The sequence below is a fragment of the Drosophila miranda genome (assembly GCF_003369915.1).
Source record: "Drosophila miranda strain MSH22 chromosome Y unlocalized genomic scaffold, D.miranda_PacBio2.1 Contig_Y1_pilon, whole genome shotgun sequence".
Lineage (NCBI taxonomy): Eukaryota > Metazoa > Arthropoda > Insecta > Diptera > Drosophilidae > Drosophila > Drosophila miranda.
Window position 1 is genome coordinate 20,326,604 of NW_022881603.1, and position 19,674 is coordinate 20,346,277.

Genomic DNA, 19,674 nt, shown 5'->3' on the forward strand with positions numbered 1-19,674 from the left:
ACTCGTCGTATTCCGAGTCCTGTTCCGGCTGCGCTGCTTTACTATACGAGAAAAGGATACTTGGTAATCAGCTCCAGCAGACGTAAATCGTTCAGAACTATCATCGAATTGCAATTTGTGTTGGATATATTTATTTCCATTGGGCTGACTGAGGAGTCTCTACCGCTTTCGCTGTCCATTGCTGTGCCAGCTTCGGTAACCCATTTCGTTTTTCGGATCAGCCATTATTCGGCGACGCGACGGATTTGATCTTCAAAATTTTTTGTTGTCCCCGAATTTTATAAACATATGAATATATCGATACCTGTTTTTTTATGATAATATATTTGTAGTGGTAGTTTTTCGACTGGCGAAAAAAATGTTGTATATTTTTTGCGAATTTAATTAAATCGGTATATTTTTGCGATGAGCGGAACTAATCGGCGTTTTATTTCGAAAATTCCAAACTAAGTTCTTTACTTAATTTTAAACCTAGATGTCATAAAACATCGACTCGACGACGCATGATCACATATCTTCGATCACTTTTAAATTAAATAATGATATATCAATCGGATAAAATTGTGTATTCAGGGCTGAGGTCCTGTTTAGCTAGTAATATGATTTAGCGCAGTTCATGGTAAAGTAAAGATGAAGGATGGATGGATCTACAATAAGAACTATTATTATTATTATTTTTCGCGATTTAACTCAAGTTGTTATCCTGTTTAAAACAGGGGGATTAAGTGGGATAAGTTCACTTCTTCATCGGTATATTCTGAATTTCAGACAGTATATTTTATCGATAGGTCGATTGCCATTAACGCAAGCGTCGTGAAAAAAGCCACAAAAAATAAATACAGACAAGACAGGCATTTCGAGAACTTTGCAAGAAATCAAGCTGAAAAGTAGTCCCGACGCTCCAAGATGAATGGAGGCAACATGCTATATGGCGGCGACGAAATGGAGCCTTAGTTTTCGATCCAGGGCACCATTCGTTCCGTGTAAGCTACGCGCAAGAGGATCGCCGAAGGCTGAGATACCCTCTGTTGTCGGCATTGGAGCATCCCCAACTCCGGATACGAATCTTGATCCAGATACCAAAACTGACAACAATGTGACGCCCAACAGTGAGTAGAACAACGCCAACAATTGAAAATTTTTTGAACAGTATCATTTCACATGAGGCCTTGTCCGCCACTACGTCCTCGTTATCCCGCCTGCAGCCTCCAGTTCAGCTCCAGCTCCTACTCCGCTCCCGCATATTTGTTTGTTTAGTTACTAGTTTATCGAGCATGCGAAGCAAACGAAATATGAAAACCAATTCGGATTAAAGAATAGCCTTAAGTTGTAATTTATAGTAATGTATTTTTTAAAATAAACTTATGTGCATTTGATGTACATGGATTTACGTTTCTTTGGGCGCTTTGCCATGCTGGACAGCGGCAAATACTCGTCCTGATCAATGCGTTTCACCCGAACGAGTAGCTTCTTTGTGTAGTACTTGGCGCTCTTGATCGGTATATACCGCGGATTAGGATTTAGGGTGGCATCATCGGGCTTCTCCACGGGAGTGCGGTTTTTCTCCGGTGATTTCTCTTGTGCCTCTTCTGGGTTATTTTCCCGTACATTTTCCATCTCAATGGCAAGCTCAATGGCCGCAAGGGCCACCTCCACCTCTGTCTTAATGTCCAGCGGTGGTGAAACAGACGGCGGGCACTCAACGGGTTCCTTCTTGGCACCAATCACATTGATATCAAGCGGTGTCGAAACGTCCGGCGCGGGATTAATGGGTCCAACCACATTGCTCGTGAAAGCTTGAATCGGTATGAAAACAGTCGCCGTCGGGACATTAATGAGATCCTGGCCACCAGACACACTGCTAATGGCCAGATTGGTTTTGGGACGGGGACCTGGGATGGCAAAAGTGTGTGCGATTTTTGGTTGGACTCGTTTGTACTGAGGACCATCAAGCGAGAGTTGTGCCAGAGCCGATATGGGCAGCTCCTTGACCCGAACAGATCTGAGGAATTCATCGTATTCGGTCTTGACTGTGGCCTGCTCTTCGGGACCCAGTGGTACTTCGTGTTGGAATAAGATATCGAGGAACTCGACTTCCAGTCGCCGACGCTCATTGAGCGTCATGGCCTCCACCAATGGCAGCTGAGTGAGTAGAAAGTTCTGGGCCATACTCAAGTCCTGGGTGGTTCCAAATTTTCTGTACTTAGCGAGCGTTCGATCTCCGTCACAAGGACCACAGTTGAAAGGGAATTTGTCCCTTCGCCTTCGAAAGGGTGCCCATGGTCGGTAGCAGCAAGATCCAACGCCACTGCAGCTCGTCTGGCGAGAAGGGGCACTCAGCGGCAAGTTCTCGTAGCTGGCATTAAACTCCTTCGAAATCTGATTCCAGGCCCACTCGTCGTATTCCGAGTCCTGTTCCGGCTGCGCTGCTTTACTATACAGAAAAGGATACTTGGTTATCAGCTCCAGCAGACGTAAATCGTTCAGAACTATCATCGAATTGCAATTTGTGTTGGATATATTTATTTCCATTGGGCTGACTGAGGAGTCTCTACCGCTTTCGCTGTCCATTGCTGTGCCAGCTTCGGTACCCATTTCGTTTTTCGGATCAGCCATTATTCGGCGACGCGACGGATTTGATCTTCAAAATTTTTTGTTGTCCCCGAATTTTATAAACATATGAATATATCGATACCTGTTTTTTTATGATAATATATTTGTAGGTGGTAGTTTTTCGACTGGCGAAAAAATGTTGTATATTTTTTTGCGAATTTTAATTAAATCGGTATATTTTTGCGATGAGCGGAACTAATCGGCGTTTTATTTCGAAAATTCCAAACTAAGTTCTTTACTTTAATTTTAAACCTAGATGGTCATAAAACATCGACTCGACGACGCATGATCACATATCTTCGATCACTTTAAATTAAATAATTGATATATCAATCGGATAAAATTGTGTATTCAGGCTGAGAGTCCTGTTTAGCTAGTAATATGATTTAGCGCCGTTCATGGTAAAGTAAAGATGAAGGATGGATGGATCTACAATAAGAACTATTATTATTATTATTTTTCGCGATTTAACTCAAGTTGTTATCCTGTTTAAAACATGGGGATTAAGTGGGATAAGTTCACTTCTTCATCGGTATATTTCTGAATTTCAGACAGTATATTTTATCGATAGGCCGATTGCCATTAACGCAAGCGTCGTGAAAAAAGCCACAAAAATAAATGCAGACAAGACAGGCATTTCGAAAACTTTTGCAAGAAATCAAGCTGAAAAGTAGTCCCGACGCTCCAAGATGAATGGAGGCAACATGCTATATGTCGGCGACGAAATTGGAGCCTTAGTTTTCGATCCAGGGCACCATTCGTTGCGTGTGGGCTACGCGCAAGAGGATTCGCCGAAGGCTGAGATACCCTCTGTTGTCGGCATTGGAGCATCCCAAACTCCGGATACGAATCTTGATCCAGATACCAAAACTGACAACAATGTGACGCCCAACAGTGAGTAGAACAACGCCAACAATTGAAAATTTTTGAACAGTATCATTTCACATTATGCCTTGTCCGCCACTACGTCCTCGTTATCCCGCCTGCAGCCTCCAGTTCAGCTCCAGCTCCTACTCCCGCTCCCGCATATTTGTTTGTTTAGTTACTAGTTTATCGAGCATGCGAAGCAAACGAAATATGAAAACCAATTTGGATTAAAGAATAGCCTTAAGTTGTAATTTATAGTAATGTATTTTTTAAAATAAACTTATGTGCATTTGATGTACATGGATTCACGTTTCTTTGGGCGCTTTGCCATGCTGGACAGCGGCAAATACTCGTCCTGATCAATGCGCTTCACCCGAACGAGTAGCTTCTTTGTGTAGTACTTGGCGCTCTTGATCGGTATATACCGCGGATTAGGATTTAGAGTGGCATCATCGGGCTTCTCCACGGGAGTGCGGTTTTTCTCCGGTGATTTCTCTTGTGCCTCTTCTGGGTTATTTTCCCGTACATTTTCCATCTCAATTGCCGCAAGGGCCACCTCCACCTCTGTCTTAATGTCCAGCGGTGGTGAAACAGACGGCGGGCACTCAACGGGTTCCTTCTTGGCACCAATCACATTGATATCAAGCGGTGTCGAAACGTCCGGCGCGGGATTAATGGGTCCAACCACATTGCTCGTGAAAGCTTGAATCGGTATGAAAACAGTCGCCGTCGGGACATTAATGAGATCCTGGCCACCAGACACACTGCTAATGCCAGATTGGTTTTGGGACGGGGACCTGGGATGGCAAAAGTGTGTGCGATTTTTGGTTGGACTCGTTTGTACTGAGGACCATCAAGCGAGAGTTGTGCCAGAGCCGATATGGGCAGCTCATTGACCCGAACAGATCTGAGGAATTCATCGTATTCGGTCTTGACTGTGGCCTGCTCTTCGGGACCCAGTGGTACTTCGTGTTGGAATAAGATATCGAGGAACTCGACTTCCAGTCGCCGACGCTCATTGAGCGTCATGGCCTCCACCAATGGCAGCTGAGTGAGTAGAAAGTTCTGGGCCATACTCAAGTCCCTGGGTGGTTCCAAATTTTCTGTACTTAGCGAGCGTTCGATCTCCGTCACAAGGGACCACAGTTGAAAGGGAATTTGTCCCTTCGCCTTCGAAAGGGTGCCCATGGTCGGTAGCAGCAAGATCCAACGCCACTGCAGCTCGTCTGGCGAGAAGGGGGCACTCAGCGGCAAGTTCTCGTAGCTGGCATTAAACTCCTTCGAAATCTGATTCCAGGCCCACTCGTCGTATTCCGAGTCCTGTTCCGGCTGCGCTGCTTTACTATACAGAAAAGGATACTTGGTTATCAGCTCCAGCAGACGTAAATCGTTCAGAACTATCATCGAATTGCAATTTGTGTTGGATATATTTATTTCCATTGGGCTGACTGAGGAGTCTCTACCGCTTTCGCTGTCCATTGCTGTGCCAGCTTCGGTACCCATTTCGTTTTTCGGATCAGCCATTATTCGGCGACGCGACGGATTTGATCTTCAAAATTTTTTGTTGTCCCCGAATTTTATAAACATATGAATATATCGATACCTGTTTTTTTATGATAATATATTTGTAGGTGGTAGTTTTTCGACTGGCGAAAAAATGTTGTATATTTTTTTGCGAATTTTAATTAAATCGGTATATTTTTGCGATGAGCGGAACTAATCGGCGTTTTATTTCGAAAATTCCAAACTAAGTTCTTTACTTTAATTTTAAACCTAGATGGTCATAAAACATCGACTTGACGACGCATGATCACATATCTTCGATCACTTTTAAATTAAATAATTGATATATCAATCGGATAAAATTGTGTATTCAGGGCTGAGGGTCCTGTTCAGCTAGTAATATGATTTAGCGCAGTTCATGGTAAAGTAAAGATGAAGGATGGGATGGATCTACAATAAGAACTATTATTATTATTATTATTTTTCGCGATTTAACTCAAGTTGTTATCCTGTTTAAAACAGGGGGATTAAGTGGGAAAAGTTCACTTCTTCATCGGTATATTACGGTATATTTCTGAATTTCAGACAGTATATTTTATCGATAGGTCGATTGCCATTAACGCAAGCGTCGTGAAAAAAGCCACAAAAAATAAATACAGACAAGACAGGCATTTCGAGAACTTTTGCAAGAAATCAAGCTGAAAAGTAGTCCCGACGCTCCAAGATGAATGGAGGCAACATGCTATATGGCGGCGACGAAATTGGAGCCTTAGTTTTCGATCCAGGGCACCATTCGTTGCGTGTGGGCTACGCGCAAGAGGATTCGCCGAAGGCTGAGATACCCTCTGTTGTCGGCATTGGAGCATCCCCAACTCCGGATACGAATCTTGATCCAGATACCAAAACTGACAACAATGTGACGCCCAACAGTGAGTAGAACAACGCCAACAATTGAAAATTCTTTGAACAGTATCATTTCACATGATTTCACATGAGGCCTTGTCCGCCACTACGTCCTCGTTATCCCGCCTGCAGCCTCCAGTTCAGCTCCAGCTCCTGCTCCCGCTCCCGCATATTTGTTTGTTTAGTTACTAGTTTATCGAGCATGCGAAGCAAACGAAATATGAAAACCAATTCGGATTAAAGAATAGCCTTAAGTTGTAATTTATAGTAATGTATTTTTTAAAATAAACTTATGTGCATTTGATGTACATGGATTTACGTTTCTTTGGGCGCTTTGCCATGCTGGACAGCGGCAAATACTCGTCCTGATCAATGCGTTTCACCCGAACGAGTAGCTTCTTTGTGTAGTACTTGGCGCTCTTGATCGGTATATACCGCGGATTAGGATTTAGGGTGGCATCATCGGGCTTCTCCACGGGAGTGCGGTTTTTCTCCGGTGATTTCTCTTGTGCCTCTTCTGGGTTATTTTCCCGTACATTTTCCATCTCAATGGCAAGCTCAATGGCCGCAAGGGCCACCTCCACCTCTGTCTTAATGTCCAGCGGTGGTGAAACAGACGGCGGGCACTCAACGGGTTCCTTCTTGGCACCAATCACATTGATATCAAGCGGTGTCGAAACGTCCGGCGCGGGATTAATGGGTCCAACCACATTGCTCGTGAAAGCTTGAATCGGTATGAAAACAGTCGCCGTCGGGACATTAATGAGATCCTGGCCACCAGACACACTGCTAATGGCCAGATTGGTTTTGGGACGGGGACCTGGGATGGCAAAAGTGTGTGCGATTTTTGGTTGGACTCGTTTGTACTGAGGACCATCAAGCGAGAGTTGTGCCAGAGCCGATATGGGCAGCTCCTTGACCCGAACAGATCTGAGGAATTCATCGTATTCGGTCTTGACTGTGGCCTGCTCTTCGGGACCCAGTGGTACTTCGTGTTGGAATAAGATATCGAGGAACTCGACTTCCAGTCGCCGACGCTCATTGAGCGTCATGGCCTCCACCAATGGCAGCTGAGTGAGTAGAAAGTTCTGGGCCATATTCAAGTCCCTGGGTGGTTCCAAATTTTCTGTACTTAGCGAGCGTTCGATCTCCGTCACAAGGGACCACAGTTGAAAGGGAATTTGTCCCTTCGCCTTCGAAAGGGTGCCCATGGTCGGTAGCAGCAAGATCCAACGCCACTGCAGCTCGTCTGGCGAGAAGGGGGCACTCAGCGGCAAGTTCTCGTAGCTGGCATTAAACTCCTTCGAAATCTGATTCCAGGCCCACTCGTCGTATTCCGAGTCCTGTTCCGGCTGCGCTGCTTTACTATACAGAAAAGGATACTTGGTTATCAGCTCCAGCAGACGTAAATCGTTCAAAACTATCATCGAATTGCAATTTGTGTTGGATATATTTATTTCCATTGGGCTGACTGAGGAGTCTCTACCGCTTTCGCTGTCCATTGCTGTGCCAGCTTCGGTACCCATTTCGTTTTTCGGATCAGCCATTATTCGGCGACGCGACGGATTTGATCTTCAAAATTTTTTGTTGTCCCCGAATTTTATAAACATATGAATATATCGATACCTGTTTTTTTATGATAATATATTTGTAGGTGGTAGTTTTTCGACTGGCGAAAAAATGTTGTATATTTTTTTGCGAATTTTAATTAAATCGGTATATTTTTGCGATGAGCGGAACTAATCGGCGTTTTATTTCGAAAATTCCAAACTAAGTTCTTTACTTTAATTTTAAACCTAGATGGTCATAAAACATCGACTCGACGACGCATGATCACATATCTTCGATCACTTTTAAATTAAATAATTGATATATCAATCGGATAAAATTGTGTATTCAGGGCTGAGAGTCCTGTTTAGCTAGTAATATGATTTAGCGCAGTTCATGGTAAAGTAAAGATGAAGGATGGGATGGATCTACAATAAGAACTATTATTATTATTATTTTTCGCGATTTAACTCAAGTTGTTATCCTGTTTGAAACAGGAGGATTAGTGGGATAAGTTCACTTCTTCATCGGTATATTTCTGAATTTCAGACAGTATATTTTATCGATAGGTCAATTGCCATTAACGCAAGCGTCGTGAAAAAAGCCACAAAAAATAAATACAGACAAGACAGGCATTTCGAGAACTTTTGCAAGAAATCAAGCTGAAAAGTAGTCCCGACGCTCCAAGATGAATGGAGGCAACATGCTATATGGCGGCGACGAAATTGGAGCCTTAGTTTTCGATCCAGGGCACCATTCGTTGCGTGTGGGCTACGCGCAAGAGGATTCGCCGAAGGCTGAGATACCCTCTGTTGTCGGCATTGGAGCATCCCCAACTCCGGATACGAATCTTGATCCAGATACCAAAACTGACAACAATGTGACGCCCAACAGTGAGTAGAACAACGCCAACAATTGAAAATTCTTTGAACAGTATCATTTCACATGATTTCACATGAGGCCTTGTCCGCCACTACGTCCTCGTTATCCCGCCTGCAGCCTCCAGTTCAGCTCCAGCTCCTACTCCCGCTCCCGCATATTTGTTTGTTTAGTTACTAGTTTATCGAGCATGCGAAGCAAACGAAATATGAAAACCAATTCGGATTAAAGAATAGTCTAAGTTGTAATTTATAGTAATGTATTTTTTAAAATAAACTTATGTGCATTTGATGTACATGGATTCACGTTTCTTTGGGCGCTTTGCCATGCTGGACAGCGGCAAATACTCGTCCTGATCAATGCGCTTCACCCGAACGAGTAGCTTCTTTGTGTAGTACTTGGCGCTCTTGATCGGTATATACCGCGGATTAGGATTTAGAGTGGCATCATCGGGCTTCTCCACGGGAGTGCGGTTTTTCTCCGGTGATTTCTCTTGTGCCTCTTCTGGGTTATTTTCCCGTACATTTTCCATCTCAATGGCCGCAAGGGCCACCTCCACCTCTGTCTTAATGTCCAGCGGTGGTGAAACAGACGGCGGGCACTCAACGGGTTCCTTCTTGGCACCAATCACATTGATATCAAGCGGTGTCGAAACGTCCGGCGCGGGATTAATGGGTCCAACCACATTGCTCGTGAAAGCTTGAATCGGTATGAAAACAGTCGCCGTCGGGACATTAATGAGATCCTGGCCACCAGACACACTGCTAATGACCAGATTGGTTTTGGGACGGGGACCTGGGATGGCAAAAGTGTGTGCGATTTTTGGTTGGACTCGTTTGTACTGAGGACCATCAAGCGAGAGTTGTGCCAGATCCGATATGGGCAGCTCCTTGACCCGAACAGATCTGAGGAATTCATTGTATTCGGTCTTGACTGTGGCCTGCTCTTCGGGACCCAGTGGTACTTCGTGTTGGAATAAGATATCGAGGAACTCGACTTCCAGTCGCCGACGCTCATTGAGCGTCATCGCCTCCACCAATGGCAGCTGAGTGAGTAGAAAGTTCTGGGCCATACTCAAGTCCCTGGGTGGTTCCAAATTTTCTGTACTTAGCGAGCGTTCGATCTCCGTCACAAGGGACCACAGCTGAAAGGGAATTTGTCCCTTCGCCTTCGAAAGGGTGCCCATGGTCGGTAGCAGCAAGATCCAACGCCACTGCAGCTCGTCTGGCGAGAAGGGGGCACTCAGCGGCAAGTTCTCGTAGCTGGCATTAAACTCCTTCGAAATCTGATTCCAGGCCCACTCGTCGTATTCCGAGTCCTGTTCCGGCTGCGCTGCTTTACTATACAGAAAAGGATACTTGGTAATCAGCTCCAGCAGACGTAAATCGTTCAGAACTATCATCGAATTGCAATTTGTGTTGGATATATTTATTTCCATTGGGCTGACTGAGGAGTCTCTACCGCTTTCGCTGTCCATTGCTGTGCCAGCTTCGGTACCCATTTCGTTTTTCGGATCAGCCATTATTCGGCGACGCGACGGATTTGATCTTCAAAATTTTTTGTTGTCCCCGAATTTTATAAACATATGAATATATCGATACCTGTTTTTTTATGATAATATATTTGTAGGTGGTAGTTTTTCGACTGGCGAAAAAATGTTGTATATTTTTTTGCGAATTTTAATTAAATCGGTATATTTTTGCGATGAGCGGAACTAATCGGCGTTTTATTTCGAAAATTCCAAACTAAGTTCTTTACTTTAATTTTAAACCTAGATGGTCATAAAACATCGACTCGACGACGCATGATCACATATCTTCGATCACTTTTAAATTAAATAATTGATATATCAATCGGATAAAATTGTGTATTCAGGGCTGAGGGTCCTGTTTAGCTAGTAATATGATTTAGCGCAGTTCATGGTAAAGTAAAGATGAAGGATGGGATGGATCTACAATAAGAATTATTATTATTATTATTATTTTTCGCGATTTAACTCAAGTTGTTATCCTGTTTAAAACAGGGGGTTTAAGTGGGATAAGTTCACTTCTTCATCGGTATATTACGGTATATTTCTGAATTTCAGACAGTATATTTTATCGATAGGTCGATTGCCATTAACGCAAGCGTCGTGAAAAAAGCCACAAAAAATAAATACAGACAAGACAGGCATTTCGAGAACTTTTGCAAGAAATCAAGCTGAAAAGTAGTCCCGACGCTCCAAGATGAATGGAGGCAACATGCTATATGGCGGCGACGAAATTGGAGCCTTAGTTTTCGATCCAGGGCACCATTCGTTGCGTGTGGGCTACGCGCAAGAGGATTCGCCGAAGGCTGAGATACCCTCTGTTGTCGGCATTGGAGCATCCCCAACTCCGGATACGAATCTTGATCCAGATACCAAAACTGACAACAATGTGACGCCCAACAGTGAGTAGAACAACGCCAACAATTGAAAATTCTTTGAACAGTATCATTTCACATGATTTCACATGAGGCCTTGTCCGCCACTACGTCCTCGTTATCCCGCCTGCAGCCTCCAGTTCAGCTCCAGCTCCTACTCCCGCTCCCGCATATTTGTTTGTTTAGTTACTAGTTTATCGAGCATGCGAAGCAAACGAAATATGAAAACCAATTCGGATTAAAGAATAGCCTTAAGTTGTAATTTATAGTAATGTATTTTTTAAAATACACTTATGTGCATTTGATGTACATGGATTCACGTTTCTTTGGGCGCTTTGCCATGCTGGACAGCGGCAAATACTCGTCCTGATCAATGCGCTTCACCCGAACGAGTAGCTTCTTTGTGTAGTACTTGGCGCTCTTGATCGGTATATACCGCGGATTAGGATTTAGACTGGCATCATCGGGCTTCTCCACGGGAGTGCGGTTTTTCTCCGGTGATTTCTCTTGTGCCTCTTCTGGGTTATTTTCCCGTACATTTTCCATCTCAATGGCAAGCTCAATGGCCGCAAGGGCCACCTCCACCTCTGTCTTAATGTCCAGCGGTGGTGAAACAGACGGCGGGCACTCAACGGGTTCCTTCTTGGCACCAATCACATTGATATCAAGCGGTGTCGAAACGTCCGGCGCGGGATTAATGGGTCCAACCACATTGCTCGTGAAAGCTTGAATCGGTATGAAAACAGTCGCCGTCGGGACATTAATGAGATCCTGGCCACCAGACACACTGCTAATGACCAGATTGGTTTTGGGACGGGGACCTGGGATGGCAAAAGTGTGTGCGATTTTTGGTTGGACTGGTTTGTACTGAGGACCATCAAGCGAGAGTTCTGCCAGAGCCGATATGGGCAGCTCCTTGACCCGAACAGATCTGAGGAATTCATCGTATTCGGTCTTGACTGTGGCCTGCTCTTCGGGACCCAGTGGTACGGACGCATGTGTCTCCATTTCGTGTTGGATTAAGATATCGAGGAACTCGACTTCCAGTCGCCGACGCTCATTGAGCGTCATGGCCTCCACCAATGGCAGCTGAGTGAGTAGAAAGTTCTGGGCCATAATCAAGTCCCTGGGTGGTTCCAAATTTTCTGTACTTAGCGAGCGTTCGATCTCCGTCACAAGGGACCACAGTTGAAAGGGAATTTGTCCCTTCGCCTTCGAAAGGGTGCCCATGGTCGGTAGCAGCAAGTTCCAACGCCACTGCAGCTCGTCTGCCGAGAAGGGGGCACTCAGCGGCAAGTTCTCGTAGCTGGCATTAAACTGCTTCGAAATCTGATTCCAGGCCCACTCGTCGTATTCCGAGTCCTGTTCCGGCTGCGCTGCTTTACTATACAGAAAAGGATACTTGGTAATCAGCTCCAGCAGACGTAAATCGTTCAGAACTATCATCGAATTGCAATTTGTGTTGGATATATTTATTTCCATTGGGCTGACTGAGGAGTCTCTACCGCTTTCGCTGTCCATTGCTGTGCCAGCTTCGGTACCCATTTCGTTTTTCGGATCAGCCATTATTCGGCGACGCGACGGATTTGATCTTCAAAATTTTTTGTTGTCCCCGAATTTTATAAACATATGAATATATCGATACCTGTTTTTTTATGATAATATATTTGTAGGTGGTAGTTTTTCGACTGGCGAAAAAATGTTGTATATTTTTTTGGGAATTTTAATTAAATCGGTATATTTTTGCGATGAGCGGAACTAATCGGCGTTTTATTTCGAAAATTCCAAACTAAGTTCTTTACTTTAATTTTAAACCTAGATGGTCATAAAACATCGACTCGACGACGCATGATCACATATCTTCGATCACTTTTAAATTAAATAATTGATATATCAATCGGATAAAATTGTGTATTCAGGGCTGAGGGTCCTGTTTAGCTAGTAATATGATTTAGCGCAGTTCATGGTAAAGTAAAGATGAAGGATGGGATGGATCTACAATAAGAACTATTATTATTATTATTATTTTTCGCGATTTAACTCAAGTTGTCCTGTTTAAAACAGGGGGATTAAGTGGGATAAGTTCACTTCTTCATCGGTATATTTCTGAATTTCAGACAGTATATTTTATCGATAGGTCGATTGCCATTAACGCAAGCGTCGTGAAAAAAGCCACAAAAATAAATGCAGACAAGACAGGCATTTCGAGAACTTTTGCAAGAAATCAAGCTGAAAAGTAGTCCCGACGCTCCAAGATGAATGGAGGCAACATGCTATATGTCGGCGACGAAATTGGAGCCTTAGTTTTCGATCCAGGGCACCATTCGTTGCGTGTGGGCTACGCGCAAGAGGATTCGCCGAAGGCTGAGATACCCTCTGTTGTCGGCATTGGAGCATCCCAAACTCCGGATACGAATCTTGATCCAGATACCAAAACTGACAACAATGTGACGCCCAACAGTGAGTAGAACAACGCCAACAATTGAAAATTTTTTGAACAGTATCATTTCACATGAGGCCTTGTCCGCCACTACGTCCTCGTTATCCCGCCTGCAGCCTCCAGTTCAGCTCCAGCTCCTACTCCCGCTCCCGCATATTTGTTTGTTTAGTTACTAGTTTATCGAGCATGCGAAGCAAACGAAATATGAAAACCAATTCGGATTAAAGAATAGTCTAAGTTGTAATTTATAGTAATGTATTTTTTAAAATAAACTTATGTGCATTTGATGTACATGGATTCACGTTTCTTTGGGCGCTTTGCCATGCTGGACAGCGGCAAATACTCGTCCTGATCAATGCGCTTCACCCGAACGAGTAGCTTCTTTGTGTAGTACTTGGCGCTCTTGATCGGTATATACCGCGGATTAGGATTTAGAGTGGCATCATCGGGCTTCTCCACGGGAGTGCGGTTTTTCTCCGGTGATTTCTCTTGTGCCTCTTCTGGGTTATTTTCCCGTACATTTTCCATCTCAATGGCCGCAAGGGCCACCTCCACCTCTGTCTTAATGTCCAGCGGTGGTGAAACAGACGGCGGGCACTCAACGGGTTCCTTCTTGGCACCAATCACATTGATATCAAACGGTGTCGAAACGTCCGGCGCGGGATTAATGGGTCCAACCACATTGCTCGTGAAAGCTTAAATCGGTATGAAAACAGTCGCCGTCGGGACATTAATGAGATCCTGGCCACCAGACACACTGCTAATGACCAGATTGGTTTTGGGACGGGGACCTGGTATGGCAAAAGTGTGTGCGATTTTTGGTTGGACTGGTTTGTACTGAGGACCATCAAGCGAGAGTTCTGCCAGAGCCGATATGGGCAGCTCCTTGACCCGAACAGATCTGAGGAATTAATCGTATTCGGTCTTGACTGTGGCCTGCTCTTCGGGACCCAGTGGTACGGACGCATGTGTCTCCATTTCGTGTTGGAATAAGATATCGAGGAACTCGACTTCCAGTCGCCGACGCTCATTGAGCGTCATGGCCTCCACCAATGGCAGCTGAGTGAGTAGAAAGTTCTGGGCCATAATCAAGTCCCTGGGTGGTTCCAAATTTTCTGTACTTAGCGAGCGTTCGATCTCCGTCACAAGGGACCACAGTTGAAAGGGAATTTGTCCCTTCGCCTTCGAAAGGGTGCCCATGGTCGGTAGCAGCAAGTTCCAACGCCACTGCAGCTCGTCTGCCGAGAAGGGGGCACTCAGCGGCAAGTTCTCGTAGCTGGCATTAAACTCCTTCGAAATCTGATTCCAGGCCCACTCGTCGTATTCCGAGTCCTGTTCCGGCTGCGCTGCTTTACTATACAGAAAAGGATACTTGGTAATCAGCTCCAGCAGACGTAAATCGTTCAGAACTATCATCGAATTGCAATTTGTGTTGGATATATTTATTTCCATTGGGCTGACTGAGGAGTCTCTACCGCTTTCGCTGTCCATTGCTGTGCAAGCTTCGGTACCCATTTCGTTTTTCGGATCAGCCACTATTCGGCGACGCGACGGATTTGATCTTCAAAATTTTTTGTTGTCCCCGAATTTTATAAACATATGAATATATCGATACCTGTTTTTTTATGATAATATATTTGTAGGTGGTAGTTTTTCGACTGGCGAAAAAATGTTGTATATTTTTTTGGGAATTTTAATTAAATCGGTATATTTTTGCGATGAGCGGAACTAATCGGCGTTTTATTTCGAAAATTCCAAACTAAGTTCTTTACTTTAATTTTAAACCTAGATGGTCATAAAACATCGACTCGACGACGCATGATCACATATCTTCGATCACTTTTAAATTAAATAATTGATATATCAATCGGATAAAATTGTGTATTCAGGGCTGAGGGTCCTGTTTAGCTAGTAATATGATTTAGCGCAGTTCATGGTAAAGTAAAGATGAAGGATGAGATGGATCTACAATAAGAACTATTATTATTATTATTATTTTTCGCGATTTAACTCAAGTTGTTATCCTGTTTAAAACAGGGGGATTAAGTGGGATAAGTTCACTTCTTCATCGGTATATTACGGTATATTTCTGAATTTCAGACAGTATATTTTATCGATAGGTCCATTGCCATTAACGCAAGCGTCGTGAAAAAAGCCACAAAAAATAAATACAGACAAGACAGGCATTTCGAGAACTTTTGCAAGAAATCAAGCTGAAAAGTAGTCCCGACGCTCCAAGATGAATGGAGGCAACATGATATATGGCGGCGACGAAATTGGAGCCTTAGTTTTCGATCCAGGGCACCATTCGTTGCGTGTGGGCTACGCGCAAGAGGATTCGCCGAAGGCTGAGATACCCTCTGTTGTCGGCATTGGAGCATCCCCAACTCCGGATACGAATCTTGATCCAGATACCAAAACTGACAACAATGTGACGCCCAACAGTGAGTAGAACAACGCCAACAATTGAAAATTTTTTGAACAGTATCATTTCACATCACCCTCCCACCGCACCCCTGCTCGTTTCTAGATGCCGACTCGCGCAAGTACTATGTAGACACAAACTATGTAAATGTTCCCCGCTCCCAAATGGAAGTTCAGTATTATATGAAGGATGGCATGATCGACAACTGGGAGCTCTTCGAGAAGGTGATTGACTATGCCTACGCAAATGTCATTCAATCGGAGCCGGAGTACCATCCCGTGCTCTTCTCAGAGGCGTCCTGGAACGTGCGCAACAACCGCGAGAAGCTCACCGAGCTGATGTTTGAGAAGTACAATGTGCCAGCATTCTTCTTGGTTAAAAATGCCGTACTGGCGGCATTCTCCAGCGGCCGTGCCACAGCGCTTGTGGTGGATAGCGGTGCAACGCATACTTCGGCCGTGCCCGTGCACGAGGGGTATGTTCTCTCGCAGGCGGTAGTCAAGTCCCCCCTGGGCGGTGACTTCCTCTCCCGCCAATGCAGGCAGCATTTGGATAAACATAATATCGACCTGTCCCCGGTGTATAAAATCGCCTCGAAGGATGTAGTCAAGGATCGGGACAATGCTCGCTTCACGCTGCGGAAACTACCCGAAAATCTCACACAGTCGTGGCAGAACTACATGACTCAGCTAATGTTGCAGGACTTCCAGATGAATATTCTGCAGGTGCTGGAGAATCCGTTCGACGAGCGTGTGGCTGCCCAGATACCGACTGTCCACTACGAGTTCCCCAATGGATATCACCAGGACTTTGGCTCTGAGCGTTTCAAAATTGCCGAAAGCCTATTCGACAATGCCATGCTGGGTGCTGGCCAATTGGCCTCCACCAGCGTGGGCATGTGCGATGCGGATGTGCGTCTGTCGCTCTTCGGATCGGTTGTGGTCACAGGTAAGGGATTCACTTTAATGATCCTCGCCGCATTGCTCATATATTCCCATCGTTCAGGTGGCAACACGCTGCTCCAGGGCTTTCCCGAGCGTCTTAATCGAGATCTACAGCTGCGGGCGCCGTCAAATACTCGTCTGAAAATGATTTCGGCCAATGGAAGGGGGGGAAGAAGGTTCGGTGCCTGGATTGGGGGCTCCATACTGGCCAGCATTGGCACGTTCCAACAGATGTGGATATCGTCGCAGGAGTACGAGGAGGCTGGAAAAAGTCAAGTGGAGCGCAAGTGTCCGTAAACGCTGCCGGCTGGTCATTAACATGCACGAATTTCAATTTTAATTTTAATTTTAAAGACGAAACTCTATGTAATTATATAAATGTGAACTTTTAAATGCGCTAGCTCGATATGTAAGGGGGATTTGATTGTTGATTTGATGTTCTCACTGCGTATCGGTCGCTGGTGTGCTTCGTTCCGGCTTAATTGTCGAGCCCGCAGTCTGATTGGTGTCCTCCTCGAGTTCGTACTGAATGGAGATGGAGGTAAGTTTGGGCACCCGTTTCTTGTAGTTTTTAGGATATATCGATGGTATCAAAGGCCGCCTCCGCCTAATGGTGTCCTGGGTGATTTCGGTCGATAGTTTTAGAAAACGTCACATAGCTCCAGACATGGTATTGTTGCACACACATTGCTATAACAAGAAAGCAATTTTAGAATCAATCAAGTGGAGATACACCTTGAGAATACACTCACCTTGGCATTTAGAATATCCTCCGACCAATCCTCCTTGGCAATACGTCCCACACCATTCACCAGAATCTTCTTCACCTTGATGACGTTCTCTGCAAAGGTCTTGAGGACATCCTGCACGTTGACACCCTCGTATACCATGCGCCAGCAGTCGTAGTCGGTGGCAATTGCCACAGAGCCGTACAGTAGGCCGGCCTCTTTAGCCAGCACAACCTCTGGACACGTGGTCATATTGATAAGGACGCCGCCCCATTCCCTTAACATGAGACTCTCGGAGCGGGACGAGAAGGTCCTCCAATAGTCACAATTGTGGCCTTCTCGTGTGCTGGGATCTCCAGTTCCTTGGCAGCCTCGATGAGTATGTTGCGGGTACGCTCACTGAAAGCGGGGTACATGGGCAGGTGGCAAACACCACGTGGGCTAGTGGCTGAGCCATCGTAGAACGTTTGTGAGCGTTTTGTGGTGCGATCTATGAAATCGTGGGGCATCACCAGGTTGCCGGGCTTGAATTGCTCACGCAGGGAACCACATGCCGTGGACACAATGAGGTGGGTGCAGCCCACATCGCGCAAGGCCCAGATATTGGCACGGTAATTCACATTGGAGGGCATAATATCGTGTTTCCTTCCATGGCGTGCGAGTAGCACACACTGCACCCCACCAATTTCACCTTGAATCAGGGCATCGGACGGCTCCCCGTACGGCGTTGAAATTACTTTTTCCTGGCGATTCTCCAAAATGTCCGGATCATCTAAGCCGGATCCGCCAATGATGCCAATCTGTCAACAAGCGCATGGAAATATTAATAGAAGCCTACACCCAATGGGGGTGTGGGAGTGGCTCTACTCACCTTGACTGGTATAGGGTCAAGATCAGTGTCTTTACATTTAATGTGGAGCATTGTGGATACGCGGAAGTTGCTAACGACAGACTTTTTTACGCGTTGCTGCTGCGGCTGTCTGGCGAATTATGATTCCCTCCCGCTGATAACCGAGTTTGATAAGTGTGTGTGTATGTATAGTAGGGTGCAAAGCTAAGCCGCAAAAGCTTGGGTATATGACTTCCACATTCATTTTATGGTGTAAAAAGTGCTTATAAAGTAATTAGAAAAACGACCCTCAACAATAATTGAATTCAAAATAATTTAATAATTAAATAAATAATTAACAATCAATAAAAATAATAATAAAGGCAAGGTGTCGGACAGGTCATGGTAGCCTTACCTTTTATCGAATAAAAATCGAATATGTTTCACAATCGAGCTTACCAACACTGTTCAAACGTAAACAGCTGGACCGCGTTGCACATGTTCCTGGGAAACAGAAAAGTAAACACAAACGTTGTTCAACACTGGTATGGCGCGTACCTAAAATTGTTTGCGGAAGGAAAAAATTAACATATTTCAAGACGTTCGCTGATAGTTTTAATCAAAAAGACATTTTCCGAAGCTTCTGGGGGCGCCTCACACGCCTACGAAGACGGCGCGAAGAAATTCCCAAAGCTTCATCAATTAAGTCGAAAAACCTGGAATTTACTGCATGGCGTTCCGGAATAACTCTTAAAACGGCTCTTGAAACTCCGTCTGGACCCTGAGAAGCATGGCAAGCATAGGAAAGACAAGGATGGCCACGGAGAAGTCGACGGGAGTTAAAATTCGCATGGAAACGCTGAAAAAAAGGGAAGGAGAAGCTAAATCCGCCATGCGGGTAGGAGTAAAGATGGCGGCAAAAACGGCTCCGCAGCTTTTGGCTTCTAAACTGCTGTGCAAGAAACCAAACTTGTCGACGAACGTGTCGACAAACATGTCCACCAACACCAAAACAAGCATGACATCAAACATTTCTACGACGAAGGAGAGAGAGAAGACTGACGCGGTTTGTGTGGCTTCCGTGATTCCGCAAAATCATCGTTAACAAGTATTATGAGGGGCATAAAGGCCCATACATTGTTTGTATCGACAAAATGAGTGCGAATAATGCCAGAATTGCTATAAACCAGTTTGATCTTTCCGATCTGCTGCTGAAACAGGGCATTAGCGATATCGAGGAGGTTGCTAGAATGGGCTATGGCAGGTGCAAGATTGTGTGCGGGTCGGCGGAGTGTGCAAACGGGCTAGTGGAAAACAGTGTTTTCGCTGCTCAAGGGTACTCAACCCGAATCTTTAGGCACTTCGTCCAAAAAGCAGGGTTCATTTTTGGGATCCCCGGGCACTACTCGGAGGAACAGCTAGCGGAGCTTGTAACCTCGGATATCCCAATTGAGGAGATAGTTCGTAATACGCGAAGGGATAGAGCATCGGGGGAACGTGTACCTACTGGCAGGGTGAAACTCTGGTTCAGAGGAGAGCAGTTACCAACCAAAATCAATTTTCTATATTCTAAAGTAGAAGTGAAACCTTTT

At 45.0% G+C, this 19,674-nt stretch overlaps 7 protein-coding genes and 2 pseudogenes across 22 annotated transcripts; 5 read left to right on the plus strand and 4 right to left on the minus strand.

The window, feature by feature from the left end:
* Positions 1 to 1,322: 1,322 nt before the first annotated feature.
* Positions 1,323 to 2,880, minus strand: LOC117189511 (annotated as a pseudogene).
* Positions 2,881 to 3,200: 320 nt separating this feature from the next.
* Positions 3,201 to 5,143, plus strand: LOC117189510 (actin-like protein 6B). Of its 3 annotated transcripts, none has more exons than XM_033394658.1 (2): positions 3,201 to 3,507; positions 4,778 to 5,143. In XM_033394658.1, exons 1-2 carry the CDS (start codon positions 3,303 to 3,305, stop codon positions 4,864 to 4,866), a joined length of 294 nt encoding a protein of 97 aa, XP_033250549.1. In that variant the 5' UTR covers positions 3,201 to 3,302; the 3' UTR covers positions 4,867 to 5,143. The 3 variants fall into 3 exon arrangements, with proteins under 3 accessions (XP_033250549.1, XP_033250548.1, XP_033250550.1); XM_033394657.1 differs by lacking the exon at positions 4,778 to 5,143 and adding an exon at positions 3,564 to 3,778 and having other exon boundaries at positions 3,208 to 3,507; XM_033394659.1 differs by lacking the exon at positions 4,778 to 5,143 and adding an exon at positions 3,603 to 3,778 and having other exon boundaries at positions 3,208 to 3,507.
* On the minus strand, positions 3,728 to 7,769 carry LOC117189505. Of its 2 annotated transcripts, none has more exons than XM_033394642.1 (2): positions 6,465 to 7,769; positions 3,728 to 4,036 (listed from the first exon to the last, which is right to left on the minus strand). In XM_033394642.1, exons 1-2 carry the CDS (start codon positions 7,431 to 7,433, stop codon positions 3,761 to 3,763), a joined length of 1,245 nt encoding a protein of 414 aa, XP_033250533.1. In that variant the 5' UTR covers positions 7,434 to 7,769; the 3' UTR covers positions 3,728 to 3,760. The 2 variants fall into 2 exon arrangements, with proteins under 2 accessions (XP_033250533.1, XP_033250532.1); XM_033394641.1 differs by having other exon boundaries at positions 3,728 to 4,015; positions 6,432 to 7,765.
* Positions 5,583 to 6,200, plus strand: LOC117189507 (actin-like protein 6B). Of its 6 annotated transcripts, none has more exons than XM_033394643.1 (2): positions 5,583 to 5,912; positions 5,967 to 6,200. In XM_033394643.1, exons 1-2 carry the CDS (start codon positions 5,708 to 5,710, stop codon positions 6,125 to 6,127), a joined length of 366 nt encoding a protein of 121 aa, XP_033250534.1. In that variant the 5' UTR covers positions 5,583 to 5,707; the 3' UTR covers positions 6,128 to 6,200. The 6 variants fall into 6 exon arrangements, with proteins under 6 accessions (XP_033250534.1, XP_033250535.1, XP_033250536.1 ...); XM_033394644.1 differs by having other exon boundaries at positions 5,584 to 5,912; positions 5,954 to 6,200; XM_033394645.1 differs by having other exon boundaries at positions 5,586 to 5,912; positions 5,977 to 6,200.
* Positions 7,770 to 8,002: 233 nt separating the features above from the next.
* Positions 8,003 to 9,871, plus strand: LOC117189508 (actin-like protein 6B). Of its 5 annotated transcripts, none has more exons than XM_033394652.1 (2): positions 8,003 to 8,327; positions 9,609 to 9,871. In XM_033394652.1, the coding sequence occupies exons 1-2, from the start codon at positions 8,123 to 8,125 to the stop codon at positions 9,695 to 9,697; spliced, it is 294 nt and encodes a 97-aa protein (XP_033250543.1). In that variant the 5' UTR covers positions 8,003 to 8,122; the 3' UTR covers positions 9,698 to 9,871. The 5 variants fall into 5 exon arrangements, with proteins under 5 accessions (XP_033250543.1, XP_033250540.1, XP_033250541.1 ...); XM_033394649.1 differs by lacking the exon at positions 9,609 to 9,871 and adding an exon at positions 8,369 to 8,530; XM_033394650.1 differs by lacking the exon at positions 9,609 to 9,871 and adding an exon at positions 8,392 to 8,530 and having other exon boundaries at positions 8,004 to 8,327.
* Positions 8,558 to 12,413, minus strand: LOC117189504. The gene is made up of 2 exons (XM_033394640.1): positions 11,263 to 12,413; positions 8,558 to 8,845 (listed from the first exon to the last, which is right to left on the minus strand). Exons 1-2 carry the CDS (start codon positions 12,280 to 12,282, stop codon positions 8,591 to 8,593), a joined length of 1,275 nt encoding a protein of 424 aa, XP_033250531.1. The 5' UTR covers positions 12,283 to 12,413; the 3' UTR covers positions 8,558 to 8,590.
* On the plus strand, positions 10,407 to 16,918 carry LOC117189503 (actin-like protein 6B). Of its 2 annotated transcripts, none has more exons than XM_033394639.1 (3): positions 10,407 to 10,743; positions 15,687 to 16,529; positions 16,587 to 16,918. In XM_033394639.1, the coding sequence occupies exons 1-3, from the start codon at positions 10,539 to 10,541 to the stop codon at positions 16,820 to 16,822; spliced, it is 1,284 nt and encodes a 427-aa protein (XP_033250530.1). In that variant the 5' UTR covers positions 10,407 to 10,538; the 3' UTR covers positions 16,823 to 16,918. The 2 variants fall into 2 exon arrangements, with proteins under 2 accessions (XP_033250530.1, XP_033250529.1); XM_033394638.1 differs by lacking the exon at positions 10,407 to 10,743 and adding an exon at positions 15,272 to 15,600.
* LOC117189509 (actin-like protein 6B) lies at positions 12,855 to 13,453 on the plus strand. Of its 3 annotated transcripts, none has more exons than XM_033394654.1 (2): positions 12,855 to 13,176; positions 13,231 to 13,453. In XM_033394654.1, exons 1-2 carry the CDS (start codon positions 12,972 to 12,974, stop codon positions 13,323 to 13,325), a joined length of 300 nt encoding a protein of 99 aa, XP_033250545.1. In that variant the 5' UTR covers positions 12,855 to 12,971; the 3' UTR covers positions 13,326 to 13,453. The 3 variants fall into 3 exon arrangements, with proteins under 3 accessions (XP_033250545.1, XP_033250547.1, XP_033250546.1); XM_033394656.1 differs by having other exon boundaries at positions 12,858 to 13,176; positions 13,273 to 13,371; XM_033394655.1 differs by having other exon boundaries at positions 12,860 to 13,176; positions 13,234 to 13,371.
* Positions 16,889 to 18,297, minus strand: LOC117189506 (annotated as a pseudogene).
* Positions 18,298 to 19,674: the final 1,377 nt, after the last annotated feature.

Bases quoted from the DNA above. Each gene is read 5' to 3' on its own strand.
- LOC117189503 (XM_033394639.1), top strand. From the start codon at position 10,539: ATGAATGGAGGCAACATGCTATATGGCGGCGACGAAATTGGAGCCTTA. The intron at 10,744-15,686 runs GTGAGTAGAACA...GCTCGTTTCTAG, and splicing joins CAACAATGTGACGCCCAACA to ATGCCGACTCGCGCAAGTAC. The intron at 16,530-16,586 runs GTAAGGGATTCA...CCCATCGTTCAG, and splicing joins CGGATCGGTTGTGGTCACAG to GTGGCAACACGCTGCTCCAG.
- LOC117189507 (XM_033394643.1), top strand. From the start codon at position 5,708: ATGAATGGAGGCAACATGCTATATGGCGGCGACGAAATTGGAGCCTTA. The intron at 5,913-5,966 runs GTGAGTAGAACA...ATCATTTCACAT, and splicing joins CAACAATGTGACGCCCAACA to GATTTCACATGAGGCCTTGT.
- LOC117189508 (XM_033394649.1), top strand. From the start codon at position 8,123: ATGAATGGAGGCAACATGCTATATGGCGGCGACGAAATTGGAGCCTTA. The intron at 8,328-8,368 runs GTGAGTAGAACA...TTCTTTGAACAG, and splicing joins CAACAATGTGACGCCCAACA to TATCATTTCACATGATTTCA.
- LOC117189510 (XM_033394657.1), top strand. From the start codon at position 3,303: ATGAATGGAGGCAACATGCTATATGTCGGCGACGAAATTGGAGCCTTA. The intron at 3,508-3,563 runs GTGAGTAGAACA...ATTTCACATTAT, and splicing joins CAACAATGTGACGCCCAACA to GCCTTGTCCGCCACTACGTC.
- LOC117189504 (XM_033394640.1), bottom strand. From the start codon at position 12,282: ATGGCTGATCCGAAAAACGAAATGGGTACCGAAGCTGGCACAGCAATG. The intron at 8,846-11,262 runs ATGGAAAATGTA...GCGGCCATTGAG, and splicing joins CCATTGAGCTTGCCATTGAG to ATGGAAAATGTACGGGAAAA.
- LOC117189505 (XM_033394641.1), bottom strand. From the start codon at position 7,433: ATGGCTGATCCGAAAAACGAAATGGGTACCGAAGCTGGCACAGCAATG. The intron at 4,016-6,431 runs ATGGAAAATGTA...GCGGCAATTGAG, and splicing joins CCATTGAGCTTGCCATTGAG to ATGGAAAATGTACGGGAAAA.
- LOC117189509 (XM_033394654.1), top strand. From the start codon at position 12,972: ATGAATGGAGGCAACATGCTATATGTCGGCGACGAAATTGGAGCCTTA. The intron at 13,177-13,230 runs GTGAGTAGAACA...ATCATTTCACAT, and splicing joins CAACAATGTGACGCCCAACA to GAGGCCTTGTCCGCCACTAC.